We start from the raw sequence: 16,248 nt of genomic DNA on the forward strand, positions 1-16,248 counted from the left end.
TTTATGTACATATAAATTAATGTTAGAAATCTTGTAAATGTTCAAATAAGAAATTTATAGACCTTAAGTCTTTATCTAAATATAATATCTCATTGGATTAAGCGGTTGAGCTTAACATTTGTAAAATTGAATTATTTTATATAATTAATTGAATAAAAAAACAACAAACATGTTTTGAACGTGATAGGTGGAATGTCAAGTGACTCAAACCTATTCTTATTGACTTGAAAAAAAATTGTTACTTCTTTTATCGCACTCTTCAAATTGCCATACACCAAACCCTAAACAACTAAACCCTTCGGCCTTTGTCGCATTCTCAAGACCGGCCCAGATTGATGCACTAATTTTTAACAGCTAGAAAGCATTGTGCACCGGTCCATATGTGCACTGCAGAATTTTCCATTAGCCCAAGGCAAGCTAAAGTTTTAATTGCTTTCAATGTCACCACCATTTGGTTTGCTTTTCATTGATTCACTCAAAGTCAAAGAGTAATTACAACAGATTGTATTTCAATGTTTAACTTATGATTTAGAATTTAATTGTTTAATATAACTAACTAATTTATACTAATCAAGGCACAATCAAAGTAGATAGTTGACTCTTAAGTAATAGAATTTAATTGTTTAATTAACCGCTTTTCATCAAAACACCATCACCTTAGCGAACCCATTTCATGCAGATTTCTCCTCATTTACAATTGAGTTATTATACCTTCTTTTTTTTCATGTAAATAATGTCATGGATACCATCTATTTAAATTATATTTTGTAAATCATATAACGTGATTGTTGATGATTAGATTATTACTTAAGTACTGATTAACGTGCTTATTACCTATTGATGACACATTACATGGCTTGCAAATGTGGTCAAAATATTAATCTGTGTAGCATTACTTTTTTATTTTGTATAGTTTATCAGTTTCAAAGAAATAATGATATAGTAAAATAGATACACATTATTACTGTTACCAAACTAAAACATAGTATTTTGAGGTCCAAAATTCAATTCTTTACTATAAAGTATAAGGGAGGAAATTATTCTAGAAATTATAATTGTACGAAACGTCGACGTTTCACCGCCTAAAACCTTTCCCGCCAAAATAAACCGTCAAACTTTCATCTCATTCAACAGCTCCGGCACTGTAAAGGTTCCGGCTCCGCAGACTCACAGCATTCCGCCACCATAAAATCCGGTTATTTATATGACACTTTGACGGTTTCACCACCAACCATATCATCAACTGTTATGTCAGGCTCCGAAGAATTGGCTTTGCAAGCCGGCCGTTGGATGAAATGCCTGAACCAAACGTTGTGTCCTGGACCTCGCTCCGGTTACGTCGACACGGGTCAGCCCGGAATGGCTCTCTGGCTCTTTTGGAAGATGCCCGAGTGTACGGTTCTGCCCAACGAGTTCACTTTCGCGACTGTGATTAATGAGTGTTCGATCCTTGCTAATCTCAGAACTGGGAAAGGAGTTCATGGGCCTGTTGAACTTTTGTGTTTTCGATCTAACCTTGTTGTTTTCTCTTCGCTGGTTGATATGTACGGGAAGTGCAACGATATCGATAATGCTCAGCGGGTTTTTGATTCGATGGGCTGTAGGAATGTTGTTTCTTGGACTTCAATTATCAATTGCTTACTCATTGATCGGAGAGTGGGAGAATGCTCATGGTCTTAGGTCAGAAATGAGGCGTACGGGAGTGCAAAAAGAACCCGGGTGCAACCGGGTTGAGGTCAAGGACTCAACTTATGTAGTCGACGCAGGAGATGTATCATCATATGCGCGAGGGAGCGAGGTGGTGGCCTTTTTGAGGAAGTTGGAAGGTAAGACGAAACAAAGAGGAAGGTCTTTGTGGATGTGGAGGAGTCGGCCAAGGAGGAAATTGTAGGTGTGCACAGTGAGGGATTTGCGTTGGTAACCAAACTAAAAGGATTGTCAAGAAGTTTTCAAGCTCATTGGTGCCTGAGATTGTTGAGTGGGAGTTTCTTGTTAGAGACGTTAACATATTTCGTCACTTTAAAAATGGTTCCTGCATTTGTAGGGGTTTTTTTGGTGATTAGTGTTCAATATGTCTTTATATCCATAATAATCGTAATGGTATTAGGATGCTTAATATTTGATCCCCGAAAGGCAGTCGTTCTCTATGCACGACATCCCATCTTTATTAACGCATTGAGGAAACTTCGCCTCTCAAATTTTCGTCAAATTTGATCTCATTTATTGACATTGTTGCTTAAACTTTAGTTTCTAGTCTCAGATCTAAAATTTGACACCAAAGTCAGCTCAAAAATAGGCATCATTCCCCGGTAGTAGGCGGCATATGGATAGAACCCTTCCACTTAAAACCTAAATAATAAAGAAGACTAAAGTTGAAGAAAATTGAGAATACAATTTTTTTTCAGGACGTCCTGAACAGAGAATTTCTTTTGGACGTCCAAAACAGAGAATTTCTTTCTTACAAAGGAGATGAAAAACCCATGAATTCTCAAAGAGTAACAAAGATGTCAAACCCTTGCATTGCCTTAAACAAACAGCGTTTTCCATCTCTTAGTTCGGATCAAATTTCTGCCACATTTACGAGTAGCCATCTATGCAGTATCAGTCTTAAAACCGTTGACCATATTTCGCCTTCTAGTGTCGGAAAATCTTCAAACACGGATAATCTCCTACTCATGCAGTCCATGAGACAGCAGTTTAACCATAAGGGTCGAAACCTCGAGAAAATCTTCAAGAAACAAAATAAGGTCCAGAACTCGAAAGAAATAAAATGATGATTAGAACAGATAACTCCGATGATGAAAAAAAATGCCGATAACTATTATTACTGTTAACGTTATTGTTCATGTACGATACATAGTGCGAAAATCATGGAGGCAACACTGAAAAGATTATTCAATGTTGGAATAAAAAGAAAAACAAGAGAAGAGAATAGTAAATACATAATGTAAACAACCAGCACCTGCTGCTGCTAGCGACCGAAGTCAGCACCCATTCTTCTCCTGCATAAACCAAGATCCCACTTTGTGAATTGAAACCCGATAGAGTAACCTGCTTCGAGAAAACCTGTATCGTGTGGCAAATATCCAGCTTTGACATCCTCAAAGAACAAAACTTAATAATAATTAAAATCTTAAAACGGATATCTATCGTTTCAAGGCAAAAATCAAATCAAGAAAAAGCTCGCCCATCTGGCACGACTGATGTACTAAACCCACATCACAGAAGAAAAACCGTTATCTTACTATGTCTAAAAATAACAGAAAGAACTATTTGTATATAAGCTGACAGAAAAAGGCAACTGAGAGAGGGAGACCACCACCACGATGGTATCACAGGAGAATGGTTACTGAAAGTGGAGTACAAAGGTATGAATACCCTCAAGCATCGCTGCCTCTAGAAAACTTTATCCTCAAACAAATCAAACCGAAACTCAGGCATTTAAAACTGTTGTGCACTGAAGTTCAATGTAAAGCAGCCATATCAGTTACCAACAAGGATAAGATCTACAATTTTGCGAAACATAATAGGTAGACCCTCATTCGCTCGGTTTAGATCGAAAGTTGGTAACTCAACAATCAATGGCGACATTTCCAAAAAACAAGCTTGTAAAACAATGAATGACATCATCTGGCATACAAGTGAAAGTAGTATGAAAAGTTGAAGACCAATTAAGCTTAGTGCCCGGGAAACAATGAGCACGTGCACTCAGTTGATGCAATAAGCAAAGGTCTGACCAACACCAGGAGCATTTGAACTGAAACTAGAGTCATTGGTTCATGAACCACATCATAAAATATTTATTGCTGAGAATATAACAGCAAGTGCATGCTTAACAAAAACCAAAAACAAAAAGATATTCTAATTACTCTTCAGCAACCAACTCCAACCGAGAAGAAAGAACCCTCGTAACTTTTTTAAAATCTAAATATAAAAGTTTATTCTTAAATATCAACGTATCACAAGTACATAGCATGAATTGCGAGAAAATTTTCATATGCCATATCAAAGCATCACGAGTCATTGATGCAGACATAAACTGATACATCCCACCACATACAAGGCAAAATTTATTATTGGAAAAACACATGAATAATATAGGGTAATTCTTGGAGTAGGATAATGTTTGTAAACCTTTTTTTTTTAACACTTGAACTCACATGCAGCGATGGTCCTAGTATGTACTCCAGTAGGTCACAAGTCTGAACTTCTCAGGGGTTGCTCCACCAATGTTCTTTGATTTCACCTACACCAACATAAAAAAGTTTACAAAACACATTTCTCAAAAGACGACTTCATTGTTGCCATTACAGTGAAGAAAAATATTACATACCTGAAGATTCAATTCGTATTTCAGTCCTCGGCACAATCAACGTATACAAAAGCTTAAGCTTTTTTTGCTTCAAGTATAAAGGGAACCTTGGCCAAGAATTTGGTTTCCATTCCATCAAAATTCTGAAAAACAGTAACAAAACAGAAAAATGCTTGATAGAGCATTGACCGATCACCACTAGTATTCAACCTTCTCAAAATGGTTGCCTAAGAATATCTTCCAATCTCTATAGATATTTTTTTCTTAAACCTCAAGCACCAAATCACAGGAGCCAAAAAAAAAAAATATATATATATATATATATATAACTGAACTATTACATTATCTCTGAGCTATGCTCCCGAACAACTAATTCCTCTTTTCCCAACCCATTAAAACTTATGGCTGAGCATGATGTGCCCTTATCGGCGTCAAAAATAGACTTAACTTGCAAAAAAATACATTATAAAATTTGGTAATCAATCTCACTTTGTACACATGTACAGAAGAGATATGAACTGTCAGTAACCTGCCTTCTTTGCAGATTTTCAAGTGAAGGTCCAGGTAGGCATCCTTTCTCCTTTTTTTTTCCTGATGCCTGCCTGTTTAAGAGAGAAACCATGAAAACGTTCAATATATACAGGGTTGACTTAATCTCTAGCACCACCAAATTTGGATCGACTTATGGCCTCCATTGCAAGCTTAACCAGATGGATGAGCTCCTCTAAATCTTGGAAGCTGAAATCAATGACCCTCCTAATATAATAAATACAATCATTCTTATGTGCATCAGCCAGTGTCGCGCAAGCAGCTGCAAAAGCATTCTGGGATTTCCTTGAGGCTTCCATTGCAAAATTTACATCCTGTGTCTGCAAAATAATACATACTCATCTTACCCTCTTGTAGCACGCTGGTAATTGTAAAACCATTACCATACAATTAAATCTGTGCGAAAATATCTTACTGGTCCTACACAAGACGAGATGACCTATGAATTTATAATCCAACTAAATATTTTAATCACAAGTCATTCAAGATGTTTATAGAAAGAAAAATAGGCTTGCTTGGAAGCTTTCATACAATATATTTTTTTCTTTTTCTTTTTCGCTGAAACTCCAATAACAATTGGCTAATCTATGCAATATCCGGTGGCTGGAAATTCCAATTCAGCTTCCTAACTTTTTTATCCACTATACATCCATGATTCATAGTACTGAATCTGTGGTCCTGAATAAGTGAGTATCGAAACACCTTGAAAGAACACTTCTTAGCAAAAATTCATATCGAGACCGAGTGCAAGACTAAATCAACTTACAAAGTCAAGCAGCCTGACAAAACTAGAGCGGTTACGAGCAGCAGCAACATGGTTGTTCAAGTTATCTAAATCTGATGCAGAAGATGATGGAGACTCACCTGAACAGTGAAGAGTTTAAAGACAAAAAAAAAAAAAAAAAAAGTTGAGTTGTTTGATATTTTCTCAGTGAAAAGATAAGAACGCCCAGATTTCTACCTTCTGCTGTTTTTTATCAACAGAAGCGGTCTGTACATATTTATCACAAATGACAGATAATGTAGATATTTCATTATTAGTTATGATAAGTATGGTTCTGCAAATAACAGTAAAGACAGTATCTCTAAAGGCTTGACATTTTCAACTAAACATATTTACCACATGTTTGTTTAGTAACATAAACATTCAAACTAGAATAAATAATCTACAACTTCAAATGGCAACCATTTCCTAATGGAAGAACAAAACTGAAACTTGACATGAAATCCAAAGATTATCACATAAATCATTCATAACCTCCCTACCTTGAGGAGCCATATTGAGAGTAGCTTGCAACTCATTCCGATCCCTGTTTGTACTAGAATGTTTACAGTAAACCACCCTCATGTATGCCACCTCCATGCATTTATAGGCCAAGGCAGCAGAAGCTACTTCTTTGCGGTTTTCATATTCATGGGCACATAATCTGTGAATTCAAAAGGTTCAGCACAGAGCCAAACACCAGGCTATAGGAACGCAGAAACAAAAGCTTCAAAACTTATAGGGCATTACATATTTTATAAAATTAAAAGGGACCATCTCTGCATGCAAATAATAGCTAATTGAATCTATTGGCTGAGACATAAGTCATCAGGACGAGAAACAACTATTTCTCTTAAAACTTAGAGCATTTAACTTACTCGCAAAGTTTAGCTGTAGTACTGTACACTTGCAACGTAGTCATATCTCCATGTTTGCCATTCTCACTACTGCAACTTTCTAAAAGCACGGCTCCTTGGAGAAAGTTCAGGGCAGCTTGGAAGTAAGCCTCACTACTTTCAAACTCAAACCCAGAGTTCTAAAACATAGTAGAACCACACCACAGTATGAGTTAAGAGCACAAAAAAAGAAAAGAAAAAGAAAAGAAAAAAATTGTATCAAGTCTGTACTAAAGATTTGCTAAAAAGTCAAATGAGAACAGGAAACCTTAAGATAATCAGCATAGTCTCTAAGCCTCTTGGCCTCTTTCAAGATATTAGTAGCAGTCTGGGCAGAGGAGTTTCTCACAGGACTTGGCGCACTAACATCTAATGCTCTTTGTTGATCAGGCATGAGACGTACCAAATTGCAATTAACTCCATTCTTGTTAGCAGCAGTCCCAGCCTGCTTTAGTAACTTTGTCATATCACCATTGACAGTGATATCGACTGGAAGCCCTTGAAACACTACTTCTCTCTCAGACCCTGCAATAGGTGGGGAACAAAGAGATGGTGTTTCTTCTTTCCTTTCACCTCGGCAATGTAAAAACAATTGTGATTTCCCACTTCTTGACTCATGTTGCATCTGACCATCCTCATGTTTCTGAATCAGGTTCTGTTGCAGTGCACTCTTCCTATTAGGCCTCTGCGTAGAACTAAACTTCACAGCTGATGCATCATAGTCCTTTCGTTTTGGTTGAGTTTCCACTCCACTGTCACTTGACCCATGTCCTGCATTATCCCCCCTACTAATATGATAGTTTTCATCCTTAAGCTTGACCCACTTAGTGCTACACTTTTCAGGAAGATCGTGTCTAACATTATTCCCTTTTCCATGAACATAATTGGGTTCAATCTCAGACTCATATCTTTGACCCTTCTTCGAGCAATCATTCACTGGATCAGAAACCTTCATCTTCCTATCCAAATTAGAAGTGCCACTTCTAACAATGTCCTTAGACTGCAAACAGGAACCCTTGCCAGATTTTTGCACACAAACAGGATCTCCAGTGTGGTCCTTGTTCTCTCTGTCATCATCATGAGAATGATTCATGCCATACTGATTATTGAGGCACTGACCATTTTCCAAACCATCATTATTACCACTGAGCAAATGGCTATTCCAAACTTCAGAAGAAGGTTTGGCAGTGACATTGAGTTCACCATTGGCATCTCCATCCTGGTAGCCTACTGATGAAAATATATTGGCATCTCCATTATTTGTTAAAGGGAAACCACCATAAGCAGAATCATCTTTCCCTAAAGCATCTCCCCTTGCTGAAGTAAGCCTGTCTGCATTGGAGGTCCTCAAGGGAGATGAAGAAACTGATTCCACAGGTGAGCCTTTTACTTCTTCAAAGTTAACTCTAGTTTTATGGGAACCTGAAACCTTTGAAGAGCTTGAAGTGGCAGCCAAAGAAACATGCCCAGGTCCCGAATCCCTTCCCAATGAATTTACACCAATGAATGTTTGTTGAGATGCATTCTTTTTACTATGTTTCTTGGGTTGCTGGTCTTTTACAATACTCCTATCCTTTTCCACAACATGAATTGAATTAATTTTTGTGCCTGAAATAACAATATTGGTCGCTCTGATTTTTATATTTGGTCTATCATCTCCATTACCAGTACTAGACTCTTTACCATTAGACTTCAAAATCCTGGACCTCTTCTCCTTCCGATATCCGCTTTCACTACTTTCCTCCTTGGTATATAACTTCCCTTCATGCCCAAAATTTTGAAATGTCTCCACATTATTCTGAGTATCCTGCCATTCTCTCATCTTTCTTTTCTTCATGGAACCATCTCTACTGCCTGTTCTCACATCCAAAGCCCCACCATGCAATGAGACCTGAATTTGGTCTTTCAATTTCTTTGCAGAAACTTGTAATTTGTCCTTGGCTACATCCTTAGTGCCTTCAGAATGACAGAGGTCATTGTATTTAACGTCCTGACCACGTGCCTGGATTAGCAAACCAGTACTTGAACCGACACAAACCATCCCAATGTCAACATTAGAATTTGTATTCTTATCAGCATGCCACATATCTCCTCTCTTCAGTTTCTTAGAAGTTCCAAATATATGCTGATCATCCTCCTCCTTGTTTTTCAATCTTACTGCCCTGGCATTATCTGCAGATATAGAACAACCCAAATAAATACAGGCGCCGGTTACCTAGTTTTGCATGTGTTATGGCAGTAGGAAAGGGAAAATTTACAAATAACTGCGTACCTTCACTTGTTTGCTTCTCCTTCTGCTTAGGTATGGTTTTTTCAATTTTCAAGTTTTGCAGCTTGCTCGTATGTCGAGAACTAGATATCTTTATCACATTTGATTCTAAAGGAGGCTGGTTTATGTCATTTGAGCTTATACTTTTCACAGCTACTTGCAGGTGGTTCTTTGTAGAGTTCAAGAGACCACTTCCATTACTTGCATTTGGTAATTCCTTTAAACCATGTTTCTTCTTCCCTTGATTAGACATGGTATGAGAACTGAGGTTCTGATCAAGATGTAGGACATCAACTGCAGGTACTGCAGATGCTGTTCCATTAGCATGAGTTTGCAGCTTATTTATTCCTTCTGAAGATGGCATCTGGTATAATGTTTGGAGTGCTTTGGTTGTTTCCTCCTCACTGATGTCGCATAGATTCATCCCAGGCCTACAAAAAAAAAAAAAAATTCAATGCCACAGTGAAAAGGCAGCAAAACAAGCATGCATAGACTCAAGTGATTAGTTAAAGATCTACACATACACAGGCAGGAATGGGTATGTGCAAGCGCGCAAGAGTGTGTGTGTATGTGAGAGGGAGAGAGAGGGAGAGAGAGGAGTGAAAAAAAAAAAAAGAAGAAAAGATATGCAAATATTATTGTCAAACCCAATGGTAAGAAGGAAGCTTACAGCCAATTAAGCATGCTACACAACCACTTCTCAGGAAGTTGCTCCGGCTTAGTGCCTAAGGGTAGAAGCCGCCACTTCTGACAACTATCACAGCACACCCAATGTTCTTCTATAATTACAGGAGCTGCAGCCGCGGGTACAAGCTCCGAAGCAAGTCCATTTTCCTTTGTTTGTTGGCACGGAACGGGAACATCTTTTGACAGTAACTGATTATCAGACTTTTTGCCACTCCATTTTTCCCTTGGTTTATCCAAGCATGCCCTCAGTTTTACATCAATATCAGCAGCAGGTCTTTCTGCTAGATCCATTTTATCCCCTTGTTCCAATCTTTTGTCCCCCACTGAGACTCTTTGATTATCTCTGACCTTACCATTTTGCGACTTTGACTTCTGAATTTTTATATCAGATTGAGGAACACCATGACCTCCACTCAATTTATCTTTTGGAGCCACACCCATGTCAAACTCCAGGCGTTCCTTTGTTGAAATACTTGGTGACTTTTCCTTGCTTTGATTTTCCTTTGACTTAGCCTTGCCCTCAGAAGATAGCTTTGGCCTCTTGCCACGCACATTAGTTTTTGCTTGTTCACGTGATGTAACTTCCTTACCAACATTGTGTTTGTGCAAGTCTTCCTCTTCCTTGTATTTGGATACATCAGAATCATCTTTTGAGGCTGAAATCTTGTAATCCTTGCACTTGACATCATCCCTGAGATCAACTGGAATATCCTTCTGTTCCCAGACCTTTTCCACTGAACCATACCTAGAACTCTGCTTCTCATTCTTGACACCACCCTGATCAGATATCAACTCCAATGGCTCTTCCTTCACTAATTCAGAGGAAGATAATTTTCCTTTCACCTCATTCTCATTCGCCTCCCTAGAAGCTTCAGGTGTCTTACCAATCACTTTCAAACAATTACCAACAAATACGGAATTGGACAAAGGCGTGGCTTTCAAGTCATTGAGCACAAGCTCCTTGTCTTCTCGGCTCCCAGTTTCTGATTTCTTTTTCATAATAATTTTCGTGTTATTCTTGATACCATTCTCAAGCTTCAACGCTACCGGACTTTCACCCATCCTGGATGCTTTAATTCTCGTCTCCTTCGACACTTTGCTGTTGCCCAGTGTGGAAACAGAGTCCATCACAGACAAAGATGAATGCTCTTGATGACCCTTTGATGAAGGTACTTGTTTTTGTTGATAAAGCTTTCTCTTTCTTACTAAGCAAAGCAAACTGTCATGAAGTGGTGATATCAATGCATCTCCAGGAACAGGAAAGGAAGTCATAACCTGTCACAAAACATAAACAACGCCCATCAATGCAACAGATCATTTTAGGTCCATCTACAGCAATAGAAACTGCAATAAAACATCTGCGCTTACCTGAATAATGTTAGTGGAAGAGTTATCCACAATCACTTGAGATGGAGGTTTCATTGCCCTACTTTCCTCAGGGCTGTTCTCCGAAGATAAAGATGGAGAGCCAAGTCCAAGATCACTATATATTGCTACATTCTTCTGAGCCGTGTTATCAGGGTTCATTTTGATTCGAACCTTCAGTGTCCTTTGATCAGTTGGATTCCCCTGTCTGTTTGAGGTTTCATCTTTCACAGAACACCTCTCAGCTACTTGAGTAGGAGGCAAGCACAAATTCCGTTTAACTGAAATGTCTCCAGGGAGGACCCTTGAATTATGTGACAAATGAGCACTGTTAGCAGTTCCAGGCCTCACATTTGGGTGTGCATTTGAAAAAGCTTTCAGATTCTGAGGGTCACCCTGTATGTTAACATAACCCGCGAATGCTCAACTAACATAGAACTTTCCAATCTGAGATGATCTCAGCCATATATAAATCCTCCCTACCAAATAATAAATAAGAAGAATTTTTATCCATATACCTCTGTTAAACATTTAGGAGATCTTGATGTGTTGTAGTTTATCTGCGGGGTCTTTGGATGAGACAAAATGGATGGAGACCTTTCATGAGAAGGTAAAAAAGTGCCATACCCACCATATTTTGCCCCTGAGAAAACAATAAAGTCCATCCACTTGATGAGCCACTAAATTTACAAGTACAAATATGAAGCACTCTGTCTACTATTTTCATGGATGTCACTTACCCAAAGTCTCAACAGAATTACCAGCCTCAAAATCCTTCATGAAATGGCCCAAAGCATTCTGAATTCTCTCATCCTTGAAAAAAATCAAAAAGATAGTGTCATTACAAACATTTTTTTATATGTGTCATTACAATCATTTTTTTATATATGCGTCATTACATACATAAGACCATTAAAAAAGAATAATAACCAAAATGTCTGTACAGAAACATAAGGGCTATTACAGAACGTTGCAGAAGAAGCCAATTGTGTAAACTTGTCTTGGGATACTGTTACCTAAAACCAGCTTAGCCCATCATAGGTTTTGTTCACGTAAATGGCAATCAATAATGCTGCGTCTTAAGACTATCTTGGAATTTTTTTCACGAACGGTATTTCTGATAGCCAAGACAACAGAAACGAGGAAGTGGAAACTAAATGTTATTTAACATTACTTGTTCATAGACAACCATTTGGCCTACTAAACTCAACCACTCAGCATTTGGAAATTTATAGGGGGGGGTTAAATGTTTTGTTCTCTTGGACACTGAACAAACAAGTATTGAGTTCAAATTCACTAATGCTTTCCTTGCATCAATAAACATACAATCATAAATAATCTATGAAGCATCATAATGGAAAGAAAAGAGAATTTATGCTCATTTAAAAACTCTTGATACTATAAATCATAGTAAATCAATGGTACCTACGAATAACTGCAAGAGTTCACTACAATAAGGCTGTTGCATAATCAATTATCAGCAATCAGCCATGAATGTACTTCTTCTATACTTGAACCAGAAAATAATCTACATTGTCTCTAAAGCCAGCCGAAAACACCCAGAAACTTCACTGGCAGTTTCCAAAGCTTTTGCATATTTTGATGCGTTGGAATACTGCACAACTTAAAGCGAAAAATTTAAGACTCCTAATTATTGCGTTGCGTTTTACTATCCAAGGGATAAAAAGTTTCTACTTCACCCTGCTAAACAGTTGTCTGCAAGTCCAAAGTTCATGTTCCAACTCAATTTCCTTACTTTCTTATATTTTCTCGGAAACCAAGCAAGCAGTTACAAATTACAATCCACCATTGTAATTCAACATACACATACATCAAAAACAACATAGAAACTCAGCCTTAAGAACAAATTCAACACACTATTATCTTCTTAAGATGTCCATATATTGTTTATCAACTCCAAAGCTGTCAATCAAGATTCTAATGAGAAATTCGAACACGAATAAATCAATGAGACAAAGATGCCCTTACAATGTAAGAGAGATCGTTGTCCGGTTCAAGGTTTTCCTCGTCATCATCCTTGTAATAGCAAGGAGCCTCGCCCTCTTCAAGCTCAGTATTATTCACCTCCATCACCACAAACCTTACAAAACCCTAACCCTAACCCTACCTCTAACCCCAAAACCCCAACCTTTTCACCCCTTCACGCACCGACCTTCCCTAAAGTCCAGCATCAGTCCAATCCCCAAAATACCCCCTCCGACCCACCAAAGCTCTCGCAAAACCCAACAAAACCCAGAACCCGATTCTCCGACAACCGACTTTTCACAGTAGGAATTTCAAAACCCCCGAATGGAAAAAAATCCCCAAAAATATCAAATAAAAATTCACTGAATTCATATTATGTTAAAGCTCCTCCGGTGGAACTCGCAGATCATCGGGTTCCGGGATCAACGGCGGAGATTGGGCGGGGCCGATCAGTGCAGAGTATTGATTGGCTGCAACGGGTTTCGACGGCGGAGCAATCGTATTGATTGATTTGATTTTCCGTACACTGTCTCTCTTCTTCTTCCCTTCGTTGGTGTACCAATTTTATTTATTTTATTTATTTATTTTATTTGCGCCTAGCAATCCTTATTTTTTAGAGAGTTTTAATCAAAATATTTCTAGAATTATTCATTTTTAACGAAAATAATATTTTTATTCTAAAAAATCATTACTGATACTATTCATTTACAACACATTTTAATTAAAGCTCAAAATTTTGAAATTATTTTCATTAGTTTTTCTTATTTTTTTACTCTTTTTCTATTTTATTAGTTTTATTTTATTTTTAATTTTGATTTGTTTCTCTTTTCAGTTTACAATTTATTATTTAAATTTTTTTTTTCATGTATAATTTTGATGCGTGAAAGAATTGAGGGTGCGTGCCAAATTGACGATAGCTTTAAATTCTGGGAAGTCGGAGGGACATGTTTATGAGGGAACGGCGCTGTTTGCCATGTGTTTTGAGTTGAGAAAGATGTGCTACCGCAGACTTTGTCGTGTGGAATGTGGACCTTGGTTTTTTTTTTTGTTTGGAAACGTTGGATACGTATGCTACGTAGTACAAAATAACAAAGTCAAATATAACTTTCTTTTAACCGCGTTTAGTGGTTGGCGATGAATTCTAAGTTGGTATTTCACACAACACATTCTAAGTTCAATTTTTTGCATGGTGAATTACATGATGATGGCCAGATTAGAAAGAGGTTGAAATACCTCTGTGAGTTTTTCCAACCTTTGAAAAACGGAATGTCGTGGCGAAGCTACCAGCTAGTAGCCTTTTATAAAGAAAATATATATATAGTTGATCGTCATGTAATGACATGGAAAATATATTGTAACATATATGTTTTGAGGGTCATTTATATGAATTAAAGAAATTGACGGTTCATTGTGAGGATGTTCCTTGTTACTATAACCGTTTATTAATTTGAGGCATATGAATGGCTATATAGTCTCCAAATCGGCCGAATCTATATGTAGAAGAGTTTAAACAATGATAAAGATAATGAATGGTTTTGATTATAATATTACGGTAAAATGATTCCACATTAGGGGAAGGACCTTCCCTTTACTATGAATGAGTAAACTATTATCCTTGAAGAAATTTGCCAACCTTAACATGCTTATCCTTTAATTGCTTAACTGATTAATTAATTAATGCCTCATTCATCTTTGACGTTGCTCACTCAGATTTTGCATAAGAAACCACAAAAGTACTGCAAGATTAAACCCTAATCCTCCATTTGGTCATCCTGCAAGGCTGCAACCAAGTTATAACATCGTCCCCCATTCTACGTTGGCGTGAGTCAGAGGTTTAGGTGTAATAGGAATGTATTTATGTTTCCTAGTTTGGTTATAAATTCTCTTTAATATTCCTTGTATCACAAGGGGAAGTAGTATATATCACCTCTTAAGGAGAAGAACAAGATAGAAAAGAATATTTGAAACCCCATAACTACTTTTATATTGGCATCAAAGCAGGTTTCAGCCTGTCTCTTTCTCTTTTACTCTAGCTGCTAATCTCTGAGAACCCAAAATAATTTCTAGCGTGGTCTTGAAGCAAGAGAACCACTCACTGGGAAAACCTTATAAACCTAAATCACCAAAACCTCAAAGGCACTGCTTACCCCACTGAAAGAAGGAAAATAAAACCTAGAAATCTAAATCTCAGCATCTCAAAGCAAGAGACAATGCTCATCACACTGAAAGAAGAAGACACAGATCAAGAAGAAGACAGATTGAAACTCAAAATCATAATTTTATCTTAGTGCTGACATTAGAGATTCTTGTTGGCTTCAAAATCAATTTGCAAAAAAAACAAAAGCAAAAAATCAAGATTTGATCTCGAGACAAGAGAGTCACACATGACCTAAATCATACCAATCCACCAAGTTGTTGTTTTTAATAGATGAACAGCGAATGATTGCAGAGGCTGTGCAAGAAAAACATATTGAAGCAGGAACTGGGCTTGCGACACTTACGTCATGTATGCAAGAGTCTTGCCCTGCTATGTCTGGCACTCACCATTCAATTGAGCAGCAGGCGTGCATGCAGCCCAAACCGCTGAACATAAAGGAAATCATGATGTTGGCAGACTCGATAAAGGCTCACTGAGCCCACCAGCGAAAGTCCATCAGAAAATAGACCAGGACTCAGCTAGTCTTGGCCCACAACTATCTCTTTTAAACTTGATTGCTTCTCAAAAGCAATCCGACAATCCAGGTAAGATAGAAATAACCTTAGTTGCATTTATTGATCTTGATACAGGTTGGATCATTAACTCTAGAGCCACTGATCATATGACTTATGATCGTACTTTATTTAACTCTATAACACCACCACCACGAGATAGTATTGTCACTGCTAATGGAGGTATTGCCCCGGTTACAGGGACAAGTTCGATAACACTCAGTCATACTCTTTCATTACATAACTGTTTACTTGTTCCCACGCTCTCAAGCCATTTGTTATCACCGAGCAATTAGACTGTGTTGTGCAAATATTTCCGTCTTTCTATTTACTTCAAGATATCCGACTCATGCGATCATTGGTTGTGGTACTAAGAGGAGGGGATTATACTATGTTGATGATGTTGCATAGGGTCGTGTTCATCAAGTTCAAGGTCGTAATAGTGGGAAGTTGAAGACTATTAAATTGTGGCATCGTTGACTTGGTCATGCCTCCTTTGGATATTTACGAAAATTACTTTTGTCATTGTTTAAAGATATCTCATATTCTTCTCTACAATGCAATGTTTGCACATTAGCTAAAAGCCATTGTGCTTCGTATTCTTCAAGTTATAATAAACGAACAGTTCCTTTTAAGTTATTTCATTCTAATATATGGGGACCTTCTTCGGTTACTACTCAACATGGAGTGCGTTGGTTTGTAACATTTGTTG

General features: G+C 37.6%; 1 protein-coding gene and 1 pseudogene across 6 annotated transcripts; one reads left to right on the forward strand and one right to left on the reverse strand.

The window, feature by feature from the left end:
* Positions 1-1,125: 1,125 nt before the first annotated feature.
* Positions 1,126-1,680, forward strand: LOC137732671 (pentatricopeptide repeat-containing protein At4g15720 pseudogene; annotated as a pseudogene).
* Positions 1,681-2,799: 1,119 nt separating this feature from the next.
* Positions 2,800-13,425, reverse strand: LOC137731549 (cysteine-tryptophan domain-containing zinc finger protein 3). 6 transcript variants are annotated; one of them, XM_068470681.2, is made up of 13 exons: positions 12,831-13,425; positions 11,582-11,654; positions 11,360-11,484; positions 10,845-11,237; positions 9,460-10,751; positions 8,793-9,220; positions 6,789-8,692; positions 6,503-6,660; positions 6,128-6,288; positions 5,628-5,725; positions 4,334-5,181; positions 4,161-4,246; positions 2,800-3,002 (listed from the first exon to the last, which is right to left on the reverse strand). In XM_068470681.2, the coding sequence occupies exons 1-11, from the start codon at positions 12,930-12,932 to the stop codon at positions 4,963-4,965; spliced, it is 4,953 nt and encodes a 1,650-aa protein (XP_068326782.2). In that variant the 5' UTR covers positions 12,933-13,425; the 3' UTR covers positions 2,800-3,002; positions 4,161-4,246; positions 4,334-4,962. The 6 variants fall into 6 exon arrangements, with proteins under 6 accessions (XP_068326782.2, XP_088543883.1, XP_088543882.1 ...); XM_088687757.1 differs by having other exon boundaries at positions 2,800-3,066; XM_088687756.1 differs by having other exon boundaries at positions 4,135-4,246.
* Positions 13,426-16,248: the final 2,823 nt, after the last annotated feature.

Source organism: Pyrus communis, chromosome 16 (genome assembly GCF_041283825.1).
Source record: "Pyrus communis isolate YQ-2024b chromosome 16, ASM4128382v1, whole genome shotgun sequence".
NCBI lineage: Eukaryota > Viridiplantae > Streptophyta > Magnoliopsida > Rosales > Rosaceae > Pyrus > Pyrus communis.

Excerpts from the sequence above, each read along its gene's own strand:
- LOC137731549 (XM_068470681.2), bottom strand. The coding sequence starts at position 12,932 with ATGGAGGTGAATAATACTGAGCTTGAAGAGGGCGAGGCTCCTTGCTAT. Across the intron at positions 11,655-12,830 it reads ACAACGATCTCTCTTACATT|GATGAGAGAATTCAGAATGC; the intron begins GTAAGGGCATCT and ends ATTTTTTTCAAG. Across the intron at positions 8,693-8,792 it reads GGAGAAGCAAACAAGTGAAG|ATAATGCCAGGGCAGTAAGA; the intron begins GTACGCAGTTAT and ends CTATATCTGCAG.